Source organism: Fundulus heteroclitus, chromosome 13 (genome assembly GCF_011125445.2).
Source record: "Fundulus heteroclitus isolate FHET01 chromosome 13, MU-UCD_Fhet_4.1, whole genome shotgun sequence".
Taxonomy (NCBI): domain Eukaryota; kingdom Metazoa; phylum Chordata; class Actinopteri; order Cyprinodontiformes; family Fundulidae; genus Fundulus; species Fundulus heteroclitus.
This window is the reverse complement of record NC_046373.1, coordinates 12026730-12047777: the sequence shown is the minus strand read 5'-3', so window position 1 is coordinate 12047777 and position 21048 is coordinate 12026730. Positions and strand designations below refer to the sequence as shown.

The following is a 21048-nucleotide window of genomic DNA, read 5'->3' as shown; positions in this document are numbered from 1 at the left end:
AAGTGCTATTTGGTAGTTATTAACAAAGGATAAGGAGTAGGATTAAATAAGCATATACTTCACCCTACTCCCTTTCGGACATGTTGTGTTGGCATTACTCTTTTTGTTGTTGTTGTTGTTGTTTGACAATTCTTGAATGTTTCTTTTTCCTAGTTAGGTTTATTTATTATCATTTATTTAATTTTGGCTGTCAGTTTCTGTTGTTGTTTTGTTTCTTCTATCCTAATTAAGTATCTAAATAAATAAAATGAATGAAGATCAAGAGATCAAAAACTTTAACTCTTGAAAATTGTCTAAAAGATTTACTTGGTTGACTTGCAGTAAATCCAAAGTTCATGTTCATCCACTTCAAAGTCTACTGCCGAGAAACAAACCGTGGCCTTCAAACTAAAAGCATTAAATGTGCTGCACACTTTTTAATGGAAATTGAAGACGTGGTCTCCGGCACACAAAATTGGCTAAAGATAACTAAAAACAACAATTAATTTTTTTTTTCTTAAGACCATAATTCCATCATTAGAAATGTCCTGGTTTGCTAATATTAGACATTATGTGATACATTTTAGAAGACATTTAAATAACTAAAATATTATTAAACCTTACTACAAGGAATTATTTAAATAACTTCATAAACCTCTATTAACTAATATATATAAATAAAGAAATACATTTGAAAACAAGACTCAGGATTCTATCCCTTGCTCAGGTCAAGAGTCAGGAAGAGGTCTGCTCTCCCCACACCCAATCTCAGGAAATTAATGAACACTGTACAACTTGTGTAGTCACCTACACTGCTGTGGAACAACACAAGCATACACGCACTTTATCACAAACTTTTTTTTTTCTATGAACATACTGTTTATATAATTAGAATGATTATATAATGATCCATTCCAATAAAAGCCACTTTTATTTTGGCATTCTCAAACCGGAAGCGCGGACACCAGTTAAGCTAGTTTAACATTTAGCTTGAACTTGGAAAGTGACAAAAGTGTTTGGAGAGAAGACGGAAGTAACAAAGTAGCGGTTTGTTGACTACTATAGTAGTGGGAGTGTATTTAATTAATCCCATTATGTCATTTTGTGTTTTTTTTTTTAACGACACCAAACCTTGTCACTTATTTATTTATTTTAATCTGACCTAGATTTGTTTCGTCCCTCGGTTTGTGAGCTAACGGCCAGTCCTTGGAGATAATTTGGCCGGGTCTAATCCGACCGTGTGCGTGTTAATCCTTTCACACCCTGCTCCTCCTGCACAGGACTTGGAAGGAGTCCAACAGGAGGAGTGTCCATAATCCTGTCGGCCATGAAGTTAAATACATTGAGGTTCCGGGTAAATGAGTTAACACAACATTGAAGCTACGCTCGGGATTCTGAAGCGTCACAACAGAGAGAGAGAGAGAGAAAAAAAAACTGCAACTTTGAACTTCCCGTGGAAGTATGCGGGGTAAACCCAGCCGGGAACACGAAGTAGCGGATTTCAAAGATCTTGCTGGGCTGAGCAACTCCACCAGAGTCCAGCCGGTTTGAAGGAGTGGGGGGGCATGAAACCCCGACCAAACTTTGCTCGTTCTCGCCAAGAAGCGACACCATGGCGGCGTGCGGACGAAGGAGTCGAGCAAAGTTGCTTTTTTGCCTCGTCGGCGTCACGCTGCTGGGGTATCTGCTGTTTTTCAGACACCCTTCCGGGGAAGTCGCCGCTGCGAACCGACGCGACGTCCCCGCGGACGGAGGGCTGGAGGACGAGCGGCTGAGGAGGCCCGTGTACGAGAAGCCCCCGCTGGACCCGAACGCCCCGGGTGAGATGGGGAGAGCTGTGAAACTGAACCTGAACAAAGAGGAGAGGATGAAGGAGGAGGAGAGCATCCAGAAGCACCAGATTAACACCTACGTGAGTGACAGGATCTCCCTCCACCGCCGGCTGCCGGAGAGATGGAACCCGCTGTAAGTGTGCGCAAAAGTTTTTACAGTGGATCCCTCCGCACTTAGAAAAATGATTGGACTCTACCAGTCTGAAGGTATAAAGTTTTTTTTTTTGTTTTTTTTTAAATATGAGGCTTTAACACAGCTAAATTTTTTCTACTTTTAATTAATTTTAATAAAAGCCCTGACAAAGTGCTGGATTGCTTTCTCCAGGAGGAAAAAAAAAACAGTATGATAGAAGAAGGCAAGGCAGTTTTATCTGTATTGCACAATTCTTTTACAAGACAATGCAAGGTGCTTTACATTAAAAAATAAGATTCAAATACATTAAGAAATAAATATAAATAAAAACGGATACCTAAAACATGCACAAGTAATAAAAGTTACGCTGCGTAGTGGTCGATTAAGTTATTTCACTCTCGACTTAAAGCTGAGGAGAGTTTCAGCAGCCCTGATTCATTCAGGGAGTTTGTTCCAACATGGCGAGGAGCATAAAAGCTGTTTGGTTCCAACTCTGGGTACAGAAAGTAGGCATGACCCAGAAGGACCTTTAGGGTTCTGATTTGGTTCATGACGGACCATAAGATCAGGGGTGTGTTTTTTTTTCCACCCGAGACAGTTCAGAGATTTATAAACCAACAGCAGGATTTCTAACATCTATTCTGTGACAAGACAGGAAGCCAGTGTAAAGATCTGAAGAACTGGAGTTATATGGTCTACTATGCGAGGACAGCAGGCGTTAATCTGAACTAACTGCAGCTGTCTCATGTATTTTTGAAGGGGAAGGGTGGAAACAGTCTGACAGTAGTCCAGTCTGCTGAAAATAAAAGCATGGACAAGTTTTTCTACGTCCTGCGCAGAGATCAGTCCTCCACTGTATGCTCCTTAGGTGATGATGGGATGCTCTGACTTCACTATTGTCTTAATGCGGGTGTTAAAAATCAGGTCTGAGTCCAGAACCACGTCTGGCTCGGCTTTTAACCTCACTGCTTAAAGTGCTGACTTTTTATTTTTCCTCTTTACTCCAGACATTATTATTTCTGTTTCATTTTCATTTAACTGAACACTCTTGAAAGCGATTAATGCTTTTGATCAACCATTGATTTGGAGCTAGTCAACTAAATTGAAGGCCAACAGCTCAGGGGGTGTCGGACATTAAACCTCTGTTAAATGATTGCAATGATCTGTTACTTTTTAACTAGGTTTATTTTTTCTGCAACAAGTCATAAATGTAATCAGCAGAACCCAGACGTGTCATTCAAAGAAAGATGTTGAGCGTTAAAAAATGCTTTCCATCTTTTACGTTAAACTGAAAAAGAAAATGTGCATCAGTTTTTGTACACTTTACATGTTGGCTGTTGGTCTAAAAATAAACACACAAACGAAAGGAAAATGCACGACCCTCCTGTCATTTCAGCCGAAACAAGTGACGGTTTGACCTGTTTCTGTTCACACGGACAATACCAGAGAAGTATGTGGCTGTTTCAGTTTCACTTAGTAGCCTTAGATTAAAAGCTTGTGGACAGGAAAGTGGCAGCTAATACAAAAAACATTAGCGCTGAGAGGGTAAGTAAGCGCTAATATTTCTCTTCAAAACACTCTTACAACACCATAGCATGCTCCTGAGAGGAACTGTACTGTTGCTGGGCTTAGGTTGTCCTGGGACAGTTCATTAGTTAACTGTTTTTCAGTTTAACCCATTGTTCCTTTTATAGTCTGTTTGTTGGTGTCGGTGTGCTCGAGGGCCGGCAGTTCTGCACCACGAGTTAAGTGTCTGTTCTGTTTAGTGACAGCCTCTGCGTGCTCTTCGGTCAGGTTGTTAAATCTGCTTTCTGACAGCTCTTTGTTGAGCAATGAGTGAAGTACAATGAAAGACAAAGTGCGTCTTAAATCGGGCTCTCCCACACGGCGTGTAGCATGAAGTAGTTGACTCCAGGGCACAACTGTCCAAATGTCAGATCCTGTGCCAGTTGTACGATAACCTTGACTGGGGATTGCGTAAGACAAAAATGAAACATAACGCTAGAGGATAGTAAATGAACAACTTTCACATGTTGTTCATTCATGCTGCTGGCCTGGGGGATTTGTTTCATGGATTATTTCAAATATTTATTCTTTTTTTTTTTCTCACAAAGAAGCCATTGGCGGGCTGGATATGGCCTGCGAGCTGCCAGTTGGATAGAGCTGGATTATAGTCTCCTGGCGAGATGGTTATATAGATTTATGTTATCTGTGTAGTTATGGTAACATTTTGTTTCGTTTTAATTTGAAGGAGTGGGAGCATAAAGATGTTAAACAACAGAGGCCCAAGAATTGAACCTTGAGGAACTCCACATGCCATTTTTTTGTCAGCTCTGCATTGTAGTTACCTAAGGACACAAACTAGTTCCTGGGTCTCAGCTAGGACTCCGACCAGGCAAATGCTGTGCAGGTCCCAGCTGAGTCTTCAACTGATCTTTCAAGATGTTGTGGTCGACCGGGTCGAATGCAGCACTGAGATCCTGTAAGACCAAGGACCTTTACTAGAGTTATCTCTGTGTTGCCATGTGGCCCGAAACCTGACTGGAAGACATCAAAGCGGCCATTTAGTGTCAGGAGGTTATACAGCTGTTGAAAATCAGCTTTTTAAAATTATTATACTTATTTGCAATCCCTAGACGCTCCAGGGTCATACAAAGTGCAACAGTTTTGATGAAACCTGTTGACGGATGGTCAAGGCAACAAGTGGTGGAATTCAGGTGATGTGTGATGTCACCCAGGTTCTTACAAGTGATTGGACAAAACCCTGTCATGGTTCATCTCTGTTGACACAGGGGCCATGCATATTTTCAGAATTTTGTCTGTAAAGAAAGAGGCAAACTTGTTGCAGCCATGGTTGGGTCGAAGTACCGTCTCTTGATTATCTCTGCCTTGGAAGCCTCTGTTTGCATTAAAGGAGCATAGCGTAACTTCCAGGATTTTTGCAGTCGTCTGCCCCCTCTGGCGACAAGTTAAAATTACACCAGTGTTGTGAATTTGCATGGGAGAAGAGGACAATAATCTACTGTTCCGACTGCACCGGTATTTTGTTTAGAGGTGTAATGTCTTTCTGAGGTAAGAAAGCTAAAGATATTGATGCTAGCCCATTTTCTCTCGCTAATGCATCATTTACGGCGGTAGTGAACGAGTAGCAGAGTAAACGAGAGCGAAGGGGCTCCAATCACACTCTCTCTAATCCAGTATGTATAAGGGCATGCATGGGAAAGAAAAACAGTAATATTTAACTTCAAAACTTGCACTATCCACATTTTAATAAAACTCAAAAAGACAGATAAATGGTCAGATAGAGTAACATCTGTCACCATAACCTTAGAGATATTTAGGCTTTTGAATGACGTTAAGTTGAGACAATTTTTTATTTTTTCCACCATGTTTGGTCAGATCAAAATGCTCAAGAGCACATCTCAATTGCTTTACCAATATGTCCTGAGGATGGATGTTAAAACCACCAACAACAATTGCACGACTCAAAATCAACACAGATGACATACCGCAGTCTAGTAAATTCACCAAAGAAGGATGCATGGTACTTAGGTGGTCTAGACACTGAGAAACGACCGGATCGCCGCTTATTCAAATGAAGCATATTTATCATAACACATTTGCTTAAATTGAAGCGAGTCACTAAACAGAAACTAAACTAGATTTTATGTTTTTCTGTTAAAAACATAAAATCTAGTTTGGGTTTTGAAATAAATGGATTCATTAAAGTTTTCCCTGCCAAAGGCCTGACATTTAGTGAAGCTAGTTACGGCGTGTTAATGGCACTATCCGTCCTGTCGGGGTTATGGGCTGGCTGTGGCTGATGAGCAGTGAACACAAGATTTGATTAATTTACACAATGTTTTGGGCTCTTAAGGATGACTAATCTTTATCTGCTACGTATCAAAACGGGGATGGAGGAAGCTACGTCCTCATCGGGCCCCCGGCTTATTCTGGAAGGAGCCATGCGTACACACAGTACTATCGCCTGGACCCGGCACATATCAGTTTGAACTCGCTGATATGTTCTCTGGCTGTTTTGGGAGATTATGTTTTGTTGTTTGTGCAAAGGAGGGGGTTTTGGACGCTGCGGTTTTGGAAGCCTCTTTCACAAGCTTTTTCAGATGACTCGGGCGATGAAGTGATTTCCATAGCGGTGATCTCCCAGGAGAATCCAGCATCTCTGGCCTCATCTGGTCAGTGAAGACCATGTTTTAGCGTTTGGAGTTTGTGTGTGGTGGCAAGGTTAGTCCAATGGAGCAGAATAGTAAGCCAGAGCAGAACACCGGAATGATGAACTGCAAACAGATCCAGATCTATTCAGGTAGAGGCCATTTTCCGTAGAAAAAATGTCTGAGGTGCCATAAAAAGCTGTAATTGTCAATAAAATGGTGCACACACCTGGTAGCTATTTGTTAAGGCCGAACAGCCCGCTGAATCCACTAATAAAAGACCCCTAATAAACACTTCAGCGTCCAGACTAATTATTGTATTACATCGTTTCTTGAAGTCTCGTTCTAATACTTCAGACCGCTGTTTCACAAAATGTTTTGAGCCGACATGTAATACAAGGCTTTTTACAGTTGGATGCACAATGTACAGCCAGAATTTGCTGTACGCTGTCTCTCACATACAGTAGTCTATCCTTGGGATGTTTGGTGTTTTTTTTTTTTGTATGTTTACCACACACAATTTCTACATTTTTTTCCCCCCAGCAGCATCAATTAGAGTCCTGGGTTCTGGTTTGAAGAGCCTTTATCCGGGTCAGGTGGAAATCCAGAGTTCTGTAGTGGTGCAAATCTGTTCTGTAGGGGTATGTTTGGCTGTGGAGGGAGAAGGCTTGGATTTTTGGTTTTTCCATTGACAGCTGGCTAACAGTGGGGGTCAAGCAAGAGTTTGGCCTTGTTGGTAGTGCAGGCCAGCCGTTTGCATCTCAGGACAGGGCTGGTCTATCTTCTGCCAGAGAGATGATTTATCCTCTGGCTTTGCACCGTGCACATTCAAGACATATTGATCAAATATTAAAAATAAAAAGGGGTCTAAAAATCAGCCTTGGGGAAATGCATTGTAATGTAAAACAGGATTGTTACAACCTTACTAATCAGTGTATTCCAGATGCAGTAGGAACAATTGCTTTCTTGGTTTTGGATTAAAAATTACTGCATTAGTCCTTCTTCAGGTTTTGTATAAATGCTATGACGGTATGAAATACTTTTATTTTTACCCAATATTATCATGTGTTAACATTTTATAAATGCCCAAGGTCTGCTAGAGTCATTTGACGTAAAACGGAAAATGTAATTTAATGTAAAACTGCCTGTTGCTTTACATAATAACAATGGCCTGCTGTGTTCTTTACATTTGCCTCCATATGACGTGCACAACAAAAGCATTAACGTGCAACCGCTGCCCAGGTTCCCCTCTGATCTCGCGATTAAACTCCCATCGTGCATTTCAGTTGCAGTCACCTGAAGTACGACTACAAGTCTCTGCCGACAACCTCTGTGGTGATTGCCTTCTACAACGAGGCCTGGTCTACGCTGCTGAGGACCGTCCACAGCGTGCTGGAGACGTCCCCTGACATCCTGCTCAGGGAGCTGGTGCTGGTGGACGACTACAGTGACAGAGGTAGGCGACTGATGGCCAGGCGGAGGGTCCGTGGGTGGGAGAGCCGGCTGATTGATGGTTACAGGAGACGGGGGGCTTGTTATTGGTGCTCGCATGGAAGCACACAGACAGGGACGCGCTCAATAGATTGCCAAATGAGCCGCGGCCTGAAAAAAAACGGGGAATGGGCGAGTCGAACGGAGGCCTGAATTAAAAGGACATTTCCCGACTGCGTGGTTTTGTGTGGGGAAAGCTTTGTAAGTGTTTTCTTGTTGTGTCGTAATTCTAACAGAACAATTAGAGGGGGCGTGGCCTGCCTGCTCCGCTCTAACACATGTTCACACGTGTCCGGTTAAGCCAGGGCGATGCCGCTGTGTCAGACTCATTTCTGTCAGGATGCTAAAGGCTTTAATCCAGAGTTAGAAGCAGTATGTAGAGCTGGAGGTCACACATTAAACAGTGTTTTCTGGTCTGAGGCGACATCTGATGTGGGATGGGTTTGCATTCCCAAACCGCCTATTTGATACGGCACATTTTAAGTGGAAAATGTTTCTTTCCCCTGAGGGCTAAAGCTGGTTACCTGATTCCGCCAGATAGATTTGCTCCGCATATCCATCTGGAAACCTTCCGTTGAAGTAATTTTGGGAAGGGGCGAAAATACTGGTTAGCTGATTGGCCTATGTTGGTGATAGACGGGCCAAATAAACCAATCAGATTCGTCGTCGCTCTGTTACGAGCGACGACGAAAACACAACCACAAGCCAAGCTACTCTTGCTGCTGCAGGTAAAGGCTCGTTAGCTCAGCAAAGAAATACTCTGTAATTCCGATAAAACTTGCTCGATAGCCACGCTAACGCTAGTTTCATCGGCTGAAGCCGCCATGTTCTTTAGACTGAACTGTCGCGCTTCCCGTTGCGTCACACCTCAACCCGCCTCAAAGCCAACGCTGATTGGACGTTCGTTTGGTGAACGGCTCCAAATTTTCTTTAACGGAGAGTAGCCAGACTGATCTGCGAGTGAAACCTTGAAAGCTCGCGAGATCAGGATGGTCTCACGAGGCTATAAAGCTGGGGGTCATCGTACCACATCTTCTGTTTCACAATAGAAAGACTTGGGATCACCCACGTAACCACTGGCTGTGCTGAAGGCCTTAGACTTACCAGCAGTTGGCGGTAATAGAGAATATTCTCCAAGTTGGAGAGACTGCTTTTCGGTGCCACTCCCGCTCAAAAATGCAAGCCCCAGATGAAATAGGATTTGGATAGTCCTGACTGCGTTTCTTGTAATACTCATGTAGAGAGTTTGAAGCATACTCCAGTCTTCACCTCGTCTCACACCGGCAGACCTTTGTCCTAACTCGCCCTGCCCACTGACCTCAACCGCAGCGGACAGATGCAGACTTCCTCCGGGCTGGGAATCGGGGGATCTGATCGGCGAAACGTTGTGCATCTTAAGCAGCCAGTGTTGTGAGACTGTGTGATGTAACCTTCTAACGACCCGGAGCGAGGACGCACCAGCGGAAGAGACGAGCTGAACAGCGTGGGGTGATCGAGGCGCGACTGTCTCTCGCAAAAGTCTACAGAAACACCAGGTGAAGTGATGAGGCGGGTTCGGCTTATAAGCGTCTGCTAACTCTGCACAAATCTGATCCATTTAGCATCTGAGTAGGTGGACGGTTCCTTTTACCTGTTGCGTCGCAAATGTCAGCTGATCACAGAACCCATCCGCAGCATCCGTCTTCGGTCTATATGCACACGTGAAGTCCCTTGACGGTGTGTGTGCCACTCACTCCAGCAAATTAAAGATGTGGCTGTAAAGTAATTTAATGAATCTTCTTCCCAAAACGTGTTTGGAGTTTGAGCAGGCTGCCGTCCAGCTTTCATAAATGTAAACATGATTATCAGACAATTCAGATGCATTGTTGCCTTGCAGGTTCAAACTCAGGCCCGGCCTCTCTCTGCATGCAATCTGCGTGTTTTACCTCTGCTCCCCTGCAGCCCCGGCAGGTTCTATAGACTATGAATTGATGGCTACTCAGATAGCGTGATTGACTCCTGATCGGTTCAACTATTTATAGAGTTAAAAGGTTTTTAAGGGTTTCTTGGTTTTACTTTAATTTCTCGTAGATCACCTGAAGGAGCCGCTGGAGAAGTACCTCTCAGGGTTGAGGAAGGTGCGTTTGATCCGAGCCACAAAGAGGGAGGGGCTGGTCCGGGCCCGGCTGCTCGGGGCCTCCATCGCCACGGGCGATGTGCTGACGTTCCTGGACTGCCACTGTGAGTGCCACGAGGGCTGGCTCGAGCCTCTGCTCAAGAGGTGAGAAATTGCTTTCCAGGAGACTGTAGGACTCTTCAGCTGAAGTATTTCTCTCCAGTGGTGAATTTGGAGCTCGTCTTTTGAAGCTCGCCTGTCACCGAGCTAGTCGCGAGCTTTCTGCGGGAGCACAGTCATGCGGTGGCTTGCAGAAAGTATTCACACCCCTTGAAGTTACTCACATTTGATCCCGCTGCACCAACAAACCTCAATATGTTGGATTGGGATTTTATGTGGTAGACAGATACAAAGAAAGGGTTTACATCTTTGTCAAAGTTCCACCATTAAAAATTGGAAACCTTGATTCTTTTGTGTCTACCAGCTTTGCACATCTAGAAAAAGACACTTCTGACCCTTCTTCTTTGCAATAATAGCGCTGCCTATTCCAGCTTGGATTGCGAGAATCTGTGGACATCTGTTATCAAGTCTTCCTGCAGATTCTGAAGTAGATTTAGGTCGGGTCTTTTACAGGGCCAACGCACAAATGGGCTTCAATCCAAACCATGTTATTGCACTGCAAAAAGAGACCTAAAAATAAGCAAACTTTTCCTGAAATGAATGTATTTGCCCTTGATTTGAGCAGGTGAACAAGACTATTTGCCAATAGAATGAGTATTTTTTACCCCTAAAATAAGATAATTAGATATCCTGCACTTGAAATAAGATGATGGAGATGAGTTGTTCCTATTTTAAGTGCAAAAATCTTATTCCATTGGCAAATAGTCTCATTTACCTGCTCAAATAAAGAATAACATGCTTTAATTTCAAGAAATATTTTCTTATTTTTAGTTCTATTTTTGCAGTGTGTAGCTCTGGCTGTATGTTTTCCTGCAGCCTCTCACAGGTTTTCTCCAAGGCTTGCCTTGTTTTTTAGCTCAGAGCATCTTTTCATCAACTCTAACTGGCCTCCTTGTCCCTGCTCAGACAATGCAACCCCCCTGCAGCATGATGCAGCCACTACCATGTCTCATTCTGGGGGTGAAGTCTCCGGGTTGACACGCAGTCTTTGCTTACTTACTTGGCTTTTTGCATGTAAACTTTAAAAACAATAAGTTTATTTTATTGTTTACCTTTCGCATGTTTCCTGTGGACATGGTCTAAAGAAAACCGTGAACAGATACTGCCAGCAGAAGCTTTCTTGGCTTTTTGGATGTACAGACGTGGACTCTGTTTATTAATGCTGTGATTTTTCAAAGCAATTGGTTGCACTGGATGTCTTTCAGGGGCATCAGAGTAAAGGGGGCTGAATACCTTTGCGGTGCATTGTGCAGCTCACAGCTCAGCATTTGCAGTACAGGAAGTTGACGCAGGTGTTCGCTGACTTGTACCCCCTTCCGCCGTGTCAGCAGCTTTTCTCTCCTTTCTCCAGGATCAAAGAGGAGCCGACCGCCGTGGTGTGCCCCATCATTGATGTGATCGACTGGAACACCTTTCAGTACTTGGGCAACGCCGGCGAACCTCAGATCGGTGGCTTTGACTGGCGGCTGGTCTTTACCTGGCACTCGGTCCCAGAGTATGAACAGAAACGCCGTCACTCGCCCACCGATGTCATCAGGTGCGACTCGCCAAACCCCCGTGGTCATTTAGGATATTGTGTTGTGCTCTGTCTCCTTCTTCTGAGGATTTTATGTGTCTTATCAGGTTAGTGATGGGTAGGGAGTCCCGGATTAACTTCCTTTCGATCTGTTTTCTTTTTCTTTTTTTTTTAGATCTCCTACTATGGCAGGTGGTTTGTTTTCTGTGAGCAAGAGCTACTTCCATTACCTGGGGACGTATGACACGGGGATGGAGGTGTGGGGAGGAGAAAACCTGGAGTTTTCATTCAGAGTAAGGAGCGATCTGGTGTATGTCTTCGTGTAATCATACATTATGTTAAATGCGTGGCGCTCGGCTCAAGTGTCATGTACAGCGTGGCGTCTGCAAACTGTTAACACGCCGTTTACCGCAGTAATTCACTGCATGCAGCACTGAACAGACATTTGGGCCTGGCTTAAATTTACTGGAAACCATGTGACAAATTCCTCTGCAAACCACAGTGATTAAATTAAAAGTGCGCTCCGAGTAAAAAAAACGGATCGAAGGCCCTAAATACTTTAATCGCTGTGAAGAATTTGAGCATCCCTTTTTCCTGGAGTAAACACAATTTCCCTAAAGAGTTGTAACCAAAAATATGCCTCTGTAGCGGCAACAATAGCCTGTTTTTGTTTCCAAACTCCTCCACAGCATTGGTCTCTGTGTGTGTAGCCCACCGATCGACTCACCGCTGCGAGCCTAACCAAATCCTCGTGGCGCTGTGCTTCTTGTCTCTCAGATTTGGCAATGCGGGGGCAGCCTGGAGATCCACCCGTGCTCCCACGTGGGTCACGTGTTCCCCAAAAGTGCCCCTTACTCTCGCAGCAAAGCGCTGGCGAACAGCGTGAGGGCGGCCGAGGTGTGGATGGACGAGTACAAGGATCTCTACTACCACCGCAACCCCCATGCGCGACGGGTGAGTCCACACAGGGCGTAAAGGAGGCGTTTGATGGGTGTCAAACAGAGCCAACATCTCTTTGGAAAGGATGTGAGGCACATTTAGGTTGGAGTTAGATTAGGGAGTTTAGATTAGTTTAAATAAGATTAGATTAGTTTTTTTTTTCCAGCCCTTGATTGACACACAGATGCAATAAATTACATCCGCGCCTGCTTGTACGTTTCACACAAACCACGTAGGTACAACTCTCCCAGCGTGGTGTAAAAAGCTCCCCCCACCTGATTAAGTGACTCTCGGGATACGCGAGCGACACATTCAAGGTGACAGGAGTGCCGGGGCATTCCGGTGTGTCATTACCACCTTTCCGTGTCGCTCTGTGCCAACGGGTGTCGCCTAGCTGTCCTTGACGGGGTCGTATCAGTGCAAACCTGTGGGGTGTCCTGTCTTAATGTGTGTGTGTGTGTGTGTGTGTGTGTGTATGCATGGAGTGTGTGGTGACAGTGTAGTTAAGAGGAGAAGCTCTCTAAGCACAGATCAGGTGGCGCTCATCTCCCTGAGAGGAGGAAACCTCGCCAAGAGGTGATGCACCGCTGCGTCACCTTTCACCATGTCGCCACACACGGATCGCTTTCATTCAAGCTTTTTTGCAATTCATTTGTCATTATTTAAAGCATGCATCTATTTGATGCACCGATACACCCCCCTTTTTTTTTTTTTTGTACCACAAAATTTTTTAAATCAAGACTTTCTTTTTTAGCAAAATGATTATAAAGATACTGACTGCTTTTAAATAGTGTGTTACCTGAGTGAAAAACAAAAGCCTGAGTTGTTTGAGTTTTACATTTCAGATTGTAAAATGATTTATGTCGTATAACTGTGAAGGAGCCTTTCTGTGATTGATCGTTGTTTGTGCCGGGATCGGAGGCGACCTTCCAGAGTGGTTAGAGGGCAGCGTAAATCTTAATCTGCATTAACAGCGTTTCATTTTTAGAGCTGTTGCAGAGAAGAATCTGGGCTCTTCTGCACGTCTACTGGTCGTTGTACCTTTTGTAATGTAGTCATCGAGAACCTTACCCTTCACTGGTATTTTGCCGCTCCCAAAAGCATTTTGCTCCTTATTGAATAATTGCTCACAAGACAAATACAGGCAATATTACACACTTCTAGCATTTTACACAGTTTAACCAAGGCTGGCCAATAAAACTATAACAATATATATATTGCAATCAATATCGATAGAAAATATGTCCAATAAGATGATCTATAACCTCACTGAACTCCAATCCAGAGCTGCACAGCATTCTGGGCAATGTAGGCAGAGGAAAGGACTGAGCCTCTCAACCTCTTGCAACCAAGCTAAGCAAAGTTGGTGATAGAGCTGATCTGTTTTAAAGGATAAAGGTTATGGTTAAATAGGGTTGAGGTTACAATTTAAGTTGAGCCTTTTTCCCCCCCATGATCCTTTTTTCAAATAGGTAAAAAAAAATAAATTCATTATTATCAATATGGACTGATGTGAAAGGCTTGTATCGTTATACATTTGTCAGCCATATCACACAACCCTAGTTTTAACTTTGTCCATTACTCCAAATGGTGTTGTTATTTATTTTGAGTCCATATAGTGCCTTGGATGATAATTCACTATGCAGCATTACAACGGCAACTGTTAACGTATGCTACTGGGATCTGAGCAACAGACCACGGTAATGTCGAGTATAGTTCTGAAGTGGTGGGAAAATGCTATGTATTTTCTTTAGGTAACACTTAACACTGCACGCCATCTAAAAGCACTGCCGCCACTGTGAAGCATGGTGGCGGCAGCATCATGCTATGGGGAGGTATTTCCTTTAAGCAGGGACAAAAAAGCTGGCCAGAGTTGTTAAAAAGACTCCAACTCCTCGCAGCTTTAAATGCAGCGGATGGTGGTCCAACAAAGTACTCCCTCTTAATTTGTAATTTGTAATTTTTTTTTTAAAACTGACTATAATGTTTCTTTCTATTCAGTTTAGCTGTACTACGTGTAGGTCTATAACCTGAAAAAAACCCAGAATTAAAACACATTTATGTTAATGCTTGTAGTTTGGCAAAATCTTGCCAAGACCTTAGATGTTTTATTTTGACGAATAAACTCAGATAAAAATATCACGCACATCACCAACGCATCATTGCCGGGGCTCCACCTCTCCATCTCCTGACAGATGGAGGCAGCGCTCTCCCTCAGAGACACGAGGCTAGTTCTGGGTTGTTGTTGTTCCCTAGCAGTTGATAAAAGACTGTTGTCGCCTTTTGGAAATCTGTCTCATGACCAGATAAACTGATAACGAGCCAATTAGAGCTGTGTTTGGGCACACGGCCAGCATCCATCACCCTTGCAGTGTGTTTTCAGCTCCTTCCTCCAGCAGGGAAGGTGTGGCGAGCTCATGCTCGCTGGCAATGCAATGTACAGGTGTTTGTCCTCTGATAGTGATCGGCTATTCCTCGTCAGTGTGACAATGCCTGTTTGTTTAAGGTATTTGCATAAGGACGTCCGTGTCGGCATGTACAGCAGAACCTTGTAAAAATACACAGAGACAGCCGTCTGGTCCTTAACTGCAATTCAGGAGCGGCTTACCGGTAAAACGTCTGATGTGATTCAGTGTGTGTGTTAATATTTGACTTGTTTAAAAGAAGAAATAACTACAGAGGGTGCTATTGTTCACCGTTTCACATCAGTGTTAAGCTATAAATACATGACACAGCAGCTGTCTTGCTGCTTAACATAGTATATACTGTAAAACATGAAGTCTGATTGTTTTATAAAAAATTGTCAGAAATTGGGCCTGTAAAGATGAATTGTGTTTTTTTTTTTTTTTTTTTCGTTTTTTTTTTCGGTTTGTTTTCTAGGAGGCCTTTGGAGATGTGACTGAGAGGAGGAAGCTGAGGGAGAAGCTGGGCTGCAAAAGCTTCAAGTGGTATCTGGAAAACGTGTACCCCGACATCCCCGTCCCACGTGATCGGCCAGGCATGTTTGGAATGGTTAGGAAGCTTCGAATAAGTCTGTCCATTTGTAAACATTTTCCGCACATGAGAAAAATGTGCACTATATCGCCAAACATATTTACTCACCACTCAAAATCTTTGGCTGGGTCTTTTAATCACTGCCATGTGGCACCAGCAGTAATAAAAAGCACCTGGACACGCGGGCTGCCTCTACAGGCAAGTGAAGGAAGGGGCTTTTGTGACGGGATGCCACGTGTGCATGAGGTCCAGCCGGGAAAATTGCCCACTTACTAAATATTGCACAGTAAATTTTTTTGTGGTTTTAAAACGGGGTGGATGTGCAGCATCGAAGACATGATCTTAGGAGTGACAAAACACATGATGCTAAGTGTGAAGATGGGAATCAGAGCGGATTAAGGTGTGGGGCTGTATTTTTTTGCTAAAGTTGTGCTTGGCCCCTTAGTTCCAGTGCCGTTGACTCCTATGCTGCAGCATAACTACCAACCTGGTTTGAACAGTGTGCAGATCGGCCCTTCCTGTTCCAAAATGGCTGCACAGCTGCAAACAAAACAAGGATGGGCGGGTTTAGTGTGGCTGAATTAGAGTAAAAACTGAGAGTCAGGCTGTGCAACATCAGTGTCTGACCTACCAAATTCCTAATAGATACACCCTTACACCTTGTGGAAAGACATCCCAGAATAGTTGAAGTTGTAAAGGATTGTCATATTATCCTTATAGATGATACGAAGACAGAGGAGTGAATATGTCTGGCAATATTTAGCTAATCTGAATAAGAGAATTGTGGAATTAGGGTGTTTGCCTTTGTAATATACCCGCATGTGACCTGTTTTGCTAGCTGAAGAGTCGGGGAAAGGCCAACCACTGTTTCGACTATAACCCTGGTGATGAGCAGGCGATAGAAGGCCACAGAGTCATCCTCTACCCGTGTCACGGCATGGGCCAGAACCAGGTAAGGCGTATCAGGTTTGTGATACCAAAAACTCACATATTTAGTTTCTTATAGCTCCCCTAAGTAACACATCCCTACGCTAACGTACGTAAAGGGTTTCAAAAACATACACTTGGCTGTCGAGTTTGGGTAGTTTGGATTTAGCCTGAACTGAACATGTGGACCAGGGTTTTGAGCCATACGTTGTTGCATCATAACAAAAGTATTTAAAGCCACGCTAATAATAACAGAACATATGAATACTTAAACTTATTTAGACGTCTGTTGGCTACTTTAAACCTGCTGTTAAATTGCAATGCTGGTTTTGATCTCCACAAACGCCCATGCAGGCAGGCAAATTCTTTTACCCATTGTGTTTTTTTTGTGACTGTCTCTCTTGGTTTGGTTCTGCCTACAGTTTTTTGAATATTCGGTGGACGGGGAAATCTGCTATAACACACGAGAACCTGCTGGATGCGTGGTGGGCGACAACATCAGCACCTACCTGACTGTCCAGCGCTGCAAGAAGCAAGGACAAGCTGTCCCCTTGGACCAGAAATTTGTCCTCCGAAAGGTATCGCAAAACCATCTTGGGGCAAAACTTCATTTCTTGCATTAATTAATGCATTGTTATTAACCTAACAAAGGTTTTTACATCGCAAATAAATCTTAACAATTTAGTGTGTGCTGATATTCAACCCCCTCTTACTCTCAAACCCCTAAATAAAGCTTCAATTTTTAGCAAATAGTGTTCCTGTGTGTATTTTAATATCAGTATAAGGACAGGACAGCGGTTCTGTGAAGGTATTAGTGATAAAAAATGTTTTATGAACGTCACAGTTCATGAAATACTTACATTTAAAGCTGAATCAAGTTAGAAAACAATATGCCAAACGTTCAACCGCTCACAGAGCAATTTTCGGTTCATCAGTCACAAATGGACAGAGCATGACACCAGCCCAAAGTATGAAGCCCGAAGATTTCTGGCACAACTTCCAAGGTGCGTGCAGAGGGTCAGGAGTCTAGTTAGAAGACTCCAGCAGCTCCTGAATTGCAGAGAAACCAAATTTAATCAAGTTAGAAAGTTGAAAGTTAGTTTCTCAGGACTTCGGCTGCTACTGGATTCCTCTCATTACAACTCTAAAGTCAGGGCAGTGCTCCAGTCAAAGTCCATATCTAAATCCAACTGAAAATGTATTGAAAAACCTATAAATAAACATTTCTAGATGTTCCCTATCCAACGAGACCGAGTTTTGTGTGTACAAAGCTTCTAGAGAGAGACTTTGAGTTCCAATGTTGTTTACAGAAGAAGGTCATTCTACAAAGTATTTGCTTAGAGGGGCTGAAAACGGGTCCGTGCACACTTTTCAGATTTTTCAATCCTAAAGAAAAAGCTGAAAAAGCCCGTCATTTTCCACTTAATTTGGCATTACGTAGTTTTAGTCACAACATAAAATCCTCCAAAACTCTTTTGAAGTGTGCAGTTTCACAAGGAATTCCCACATTCGTTAAAGAAGCGTTGGATCGGGGCTGATTACGAGTGACTCTCCGGAAGAAAACAAAATTCAGGGCTGGTCTGAGAACAACAAGCAAGCCGCGTGTTTACCATGCAGTGCTGGAAGCTGCTCAGCATGTGCTGAATGTAGTCAGAGGATGGCAGTGCCTGTTGCACCGCCATGCCATCTAAATGTAAATGCATCTGAAGAGATGAAATATATGTAGCAAGGGTGAAAGATGCTGGAAAGAGGAGAATTGGAAAAGTATCTAGAGAGAAGCTGATCCATCCCAGGAAGGGGGGGAGGGGGGCTTGAATTAGCATTTCACAGGAGCCAGACATGGTTCCTCTCTATTGTTCCTCTTTTTTTTGTATAGTGCAAAAACTTTTAACTGCCTTTCCGGCACATGAGTAATTAACAAAAATCCTTTGCGTGGTGTTTGTGAATCAGTTTCCAAATGGTTGTTTCCAGGACGGGAGTCTGTTCCACGTCTCCAGCCAGAAGTGTGTTGAAGCGGTGGACCAGACCGACAACGGGACACCGGCCCCGGCGCTGCAGCCCTGCTCTGACAAACCTCGACAGAAGTGGTTTTTCGAGGAGAAGCTGTAAACTCTTAACATAAGTGGAAAATCTCCCCGGCTGACCCCTCGGCAACAGTTAGCGTTGCCGCGTCCCGAAGCGCTGTGCGCACAAACAGATGACGGGACTTGTGATTATTCGTCAGAGGGAAAACTTGGTCAAGGAAGAGGCGATCATCAGAACCACATATGGAGGCATTCAGTTTTTTTTTTTTTTTTTATTTCACTGCTGTTGCTGCTGGAAGAAAGAGGCTGTTTTAGCTCCTTTTGCCTTTATGCAAACAGGGCTAAGGACACAGAAACGTGCATCAGTCTGACAGAAAGCATGTGTTCAGAGATCTTGTGATGACCAAGTGGCTGATGGAGATTTTCAGAGAACTGCATCGTTTTTTTTTTTTTTTTTGTCCTTTCTTGGTGTTTGAACTTCTTCCTGTAGAGGGGGCTAACACTCCTTTCTGTGTTTGATCCTTTCTGTCAGCGTCTCCTTTCTCCATCATGTGACAGTGGGGGCGACAAAAAATATTCAGGTGTTTTAATACAGACCTTTTTAAATAGTTTGACTGCTTGATGCTTTATTATGGCGGGGAACTTACAAAGATCCATGTTTGCTGGCTTCACATTGCATTACTACTGATAACATGGGAAACAACACGCTTACTCTGCTTTAAATCAATTGACTTCCTATTTTGGCTTGTGGTGAAACGACATTGGTCACTTGGGGACGGTTCCATTCAGAAGTTTCCAATCAGTCACATTGAATGTCATGTCCATTTGAGGCTTTTAATCATTTGTTTGAACTGTTCTGTCATCAAAGCTGCAATTCCACAGGTTTTAAAAAATCTGAATTAGGCTTTGGATGTATGGTTAGTTTTTTCTGATTACACACAATCTCAAATTTACACATACAGCTCTGTTAGTATTTGGCTAATTGTCCCATTCAGAAAGTTGCAGACAATTGTACTTTTTATTGCAAGCCTCTGGCATGACGCTGGCTTGTATTGGACCATTCCTTTCATCGGAAATCTTGGAGCTCGTTTAAATTGGCCGGTCTCCTGGCATGAACCCGGCTTTTGATCACAGTCCATAAATCTTCAATAACGTTGAGGGTTGAAGAAGCCTAACAGCCACGTGTTTTATCCCTTCTCAAACCAGTCGTGATGTCTGCTAAGGATCTTTGCCCTGTTGAAATTCCTCACTCAGGGTTTAAACCATATTTCTGAGGTTTAGGGCAAAGATGAAGAATTTTGGAAGTGGTTCTCCATCTTCTTCTTGCACTCGCTTTGTGCGTTACCAGTACGATGGGCATTGTAGTGAGCTGCCACCTCCATACTTCACATTTGTCACAGTGTAATTAGGTTTGATCTTTCATTGACTCCTTCCAGATCTGCGTCTCGTTCTAATGGTCCAACAGCTCAATATTTACCGTTTGAACAGAAAACATTCCCCCAGGACTCCTTTAGCTTGTCCATGGTGGGCTGCTGCAAATTTCAGTCAAGCTGGAAGCTGCTGATTCTGGCAGCTTTCATCTTAGGATGGTTGAAAGCTCTAGACTCCTAGATTGCTTCTGGATGCACTAACCGTTTTCAAGCTGTTCGAGTAGAATATGGATCCCAAACAACTGTTTGTGGCAAAGTTGAAACGGGTGAACATCAGGCTTTTGGCAAGTCCTCCCTAAGGCTTCCCCTCAATCTTGTTTAAAAAGTGTATAAACTATGATTAAAAGCCGGCTCTGTGCAAGAGAACCAAACGATTCAAATGATCGGCACCAAGGAAATGGCCAAACGCTCAGCTGCAATTGTTGTTGCTGTCACATTTTTATCGAGCGCAACAAAAAGTCTGTAGTCTGTAGATCTTTTTGACACTACAGGCCAACAATTTGGAAGCAAGGCCAAAAACATTATTTTTACGCAAGTTTTGGCTTATGAGAATACACGCTGAAATGAGAAAGTATTTGAACGCTTGGTATTCTTCAAAGCAGCCTCCTCTGGTTTGAAGAAGCGCTTTATTACAATAAACAGCATGTTTTTTTTTTTTACTTTTACGCCAACGCTGTGACTCTTGCACATGTCGTCGACCCTAAAACTGAATCCTCCTCATCTTGTGTTGACGTTTTCTTCAGACCCGGTCTGGCACGGCGCTGAAGGCAAGCGAATATATCCCTGCCGAAAATCCGTAGAATACCTTCTGGTTTTTACGAAGGCCGTTCTGACCAGAAACTTCACTGTCGGACTGTGACGCATGCGTGATTCCGAGTGGATGTTTTAAAAAAAAAATCCACACCTGCGCACCCACGTCTTTTTTTAGTACACTCTCTAATTGTGTGTTGTATAACCCCCACCCCCACCTCACCCCATTGTGTACAAGAACAATTCAAATGTGACATTATCAGCCCAAAATGAATTGGATTCCTACCTGTAGTGACTGGATGTAAACTTCTGGGTGGAACTGCAAATGCCTGTTTTTAAAGGTGTGAAATAATGACGTTAAATTCTATCTTTGTTACATAGACTTGCTTATGGTTTGCGTTTATGTTTCTTTAAAACTTCTTGTCACGTTTGTCAGAACTAAGTTAAGTTTCCTGATAGTTGCATACAAAAGCACACACTGAAATCAGAACAGGAGCTCCTAGCTCATCCACTTGTGCCTTTTTTTTTTTTGTATAGAGGGGAAAAAAAATTAACCTGTTTGTTATATAATATAATATAATATCCA

The 21048-nt window shown here is 43.3% G+C and overlaps 1 protein-coding gene across 1 annotated transcript; it reads left to right on the top strand.

The window, feature by feature from the left end:
• The first annotated feature begins 963 nt into the window (after positions 1 to 963).
• galnt12 (UDP-N-acetyl-alpha-D-galactosamine:polypeptide N-acetylgalactosaminyltransferase 12) lies at positions 964 to 20598 on the top strand. Its single transcript, XM_036145057.1, has 10 exons — positions 964 to 1944; positions 7403 to 7572; positions 9678 to 9867; positions 11234 to 11419; positions 11574 to 11691; positions 12176 to 12352; positions 15218 to 15349; positions 16170 to 16283; positions 16681 to 16836; positions 18230 to 20598. The coding sequence occupies exons 1-10, from the start codon at positions 1592 to 1594 to the stop codon at positions 18365 to 18367; spliced, it is 1734 nt and encodes a 577-aa protein (XP_036000950.1). The 5' UTR covers positions 964 to 1591; the 3' UTR covers positions 18368 to 20598.
• The last annotated feature ends 450 nt before the right edge of the window (positions 20599 to 21048 follow it).

What these genes read in the sequence shown, in the direction of transcription:
- galnt12 (XM_036145057.1), top strand. Translation starts at nt 1,592, where the DNA reads ATGGCGGCGTGCGGACGAAGGAGTCGAGCAAAGTTGCTTTTTTGCCTC. An exon ending in CCGGAGAGATGGAACCCGCT is followed by an intron (nt 1,945 to 7,402) that starts GTAAGTGTGCGC and finishes CGTGCATTTCAG; the next exon opens with TTGCAGTCACCTGAAGTACG. An exon ending in GCAACCCCCATGCGCGACGG is followed by an intron (nt 12,353 to 15,217) that starts GTGAGTCCACAC and finishes TTTGTTTTCTAG; the next exon opens with GAGGCCTTTGGAGATGTGAC.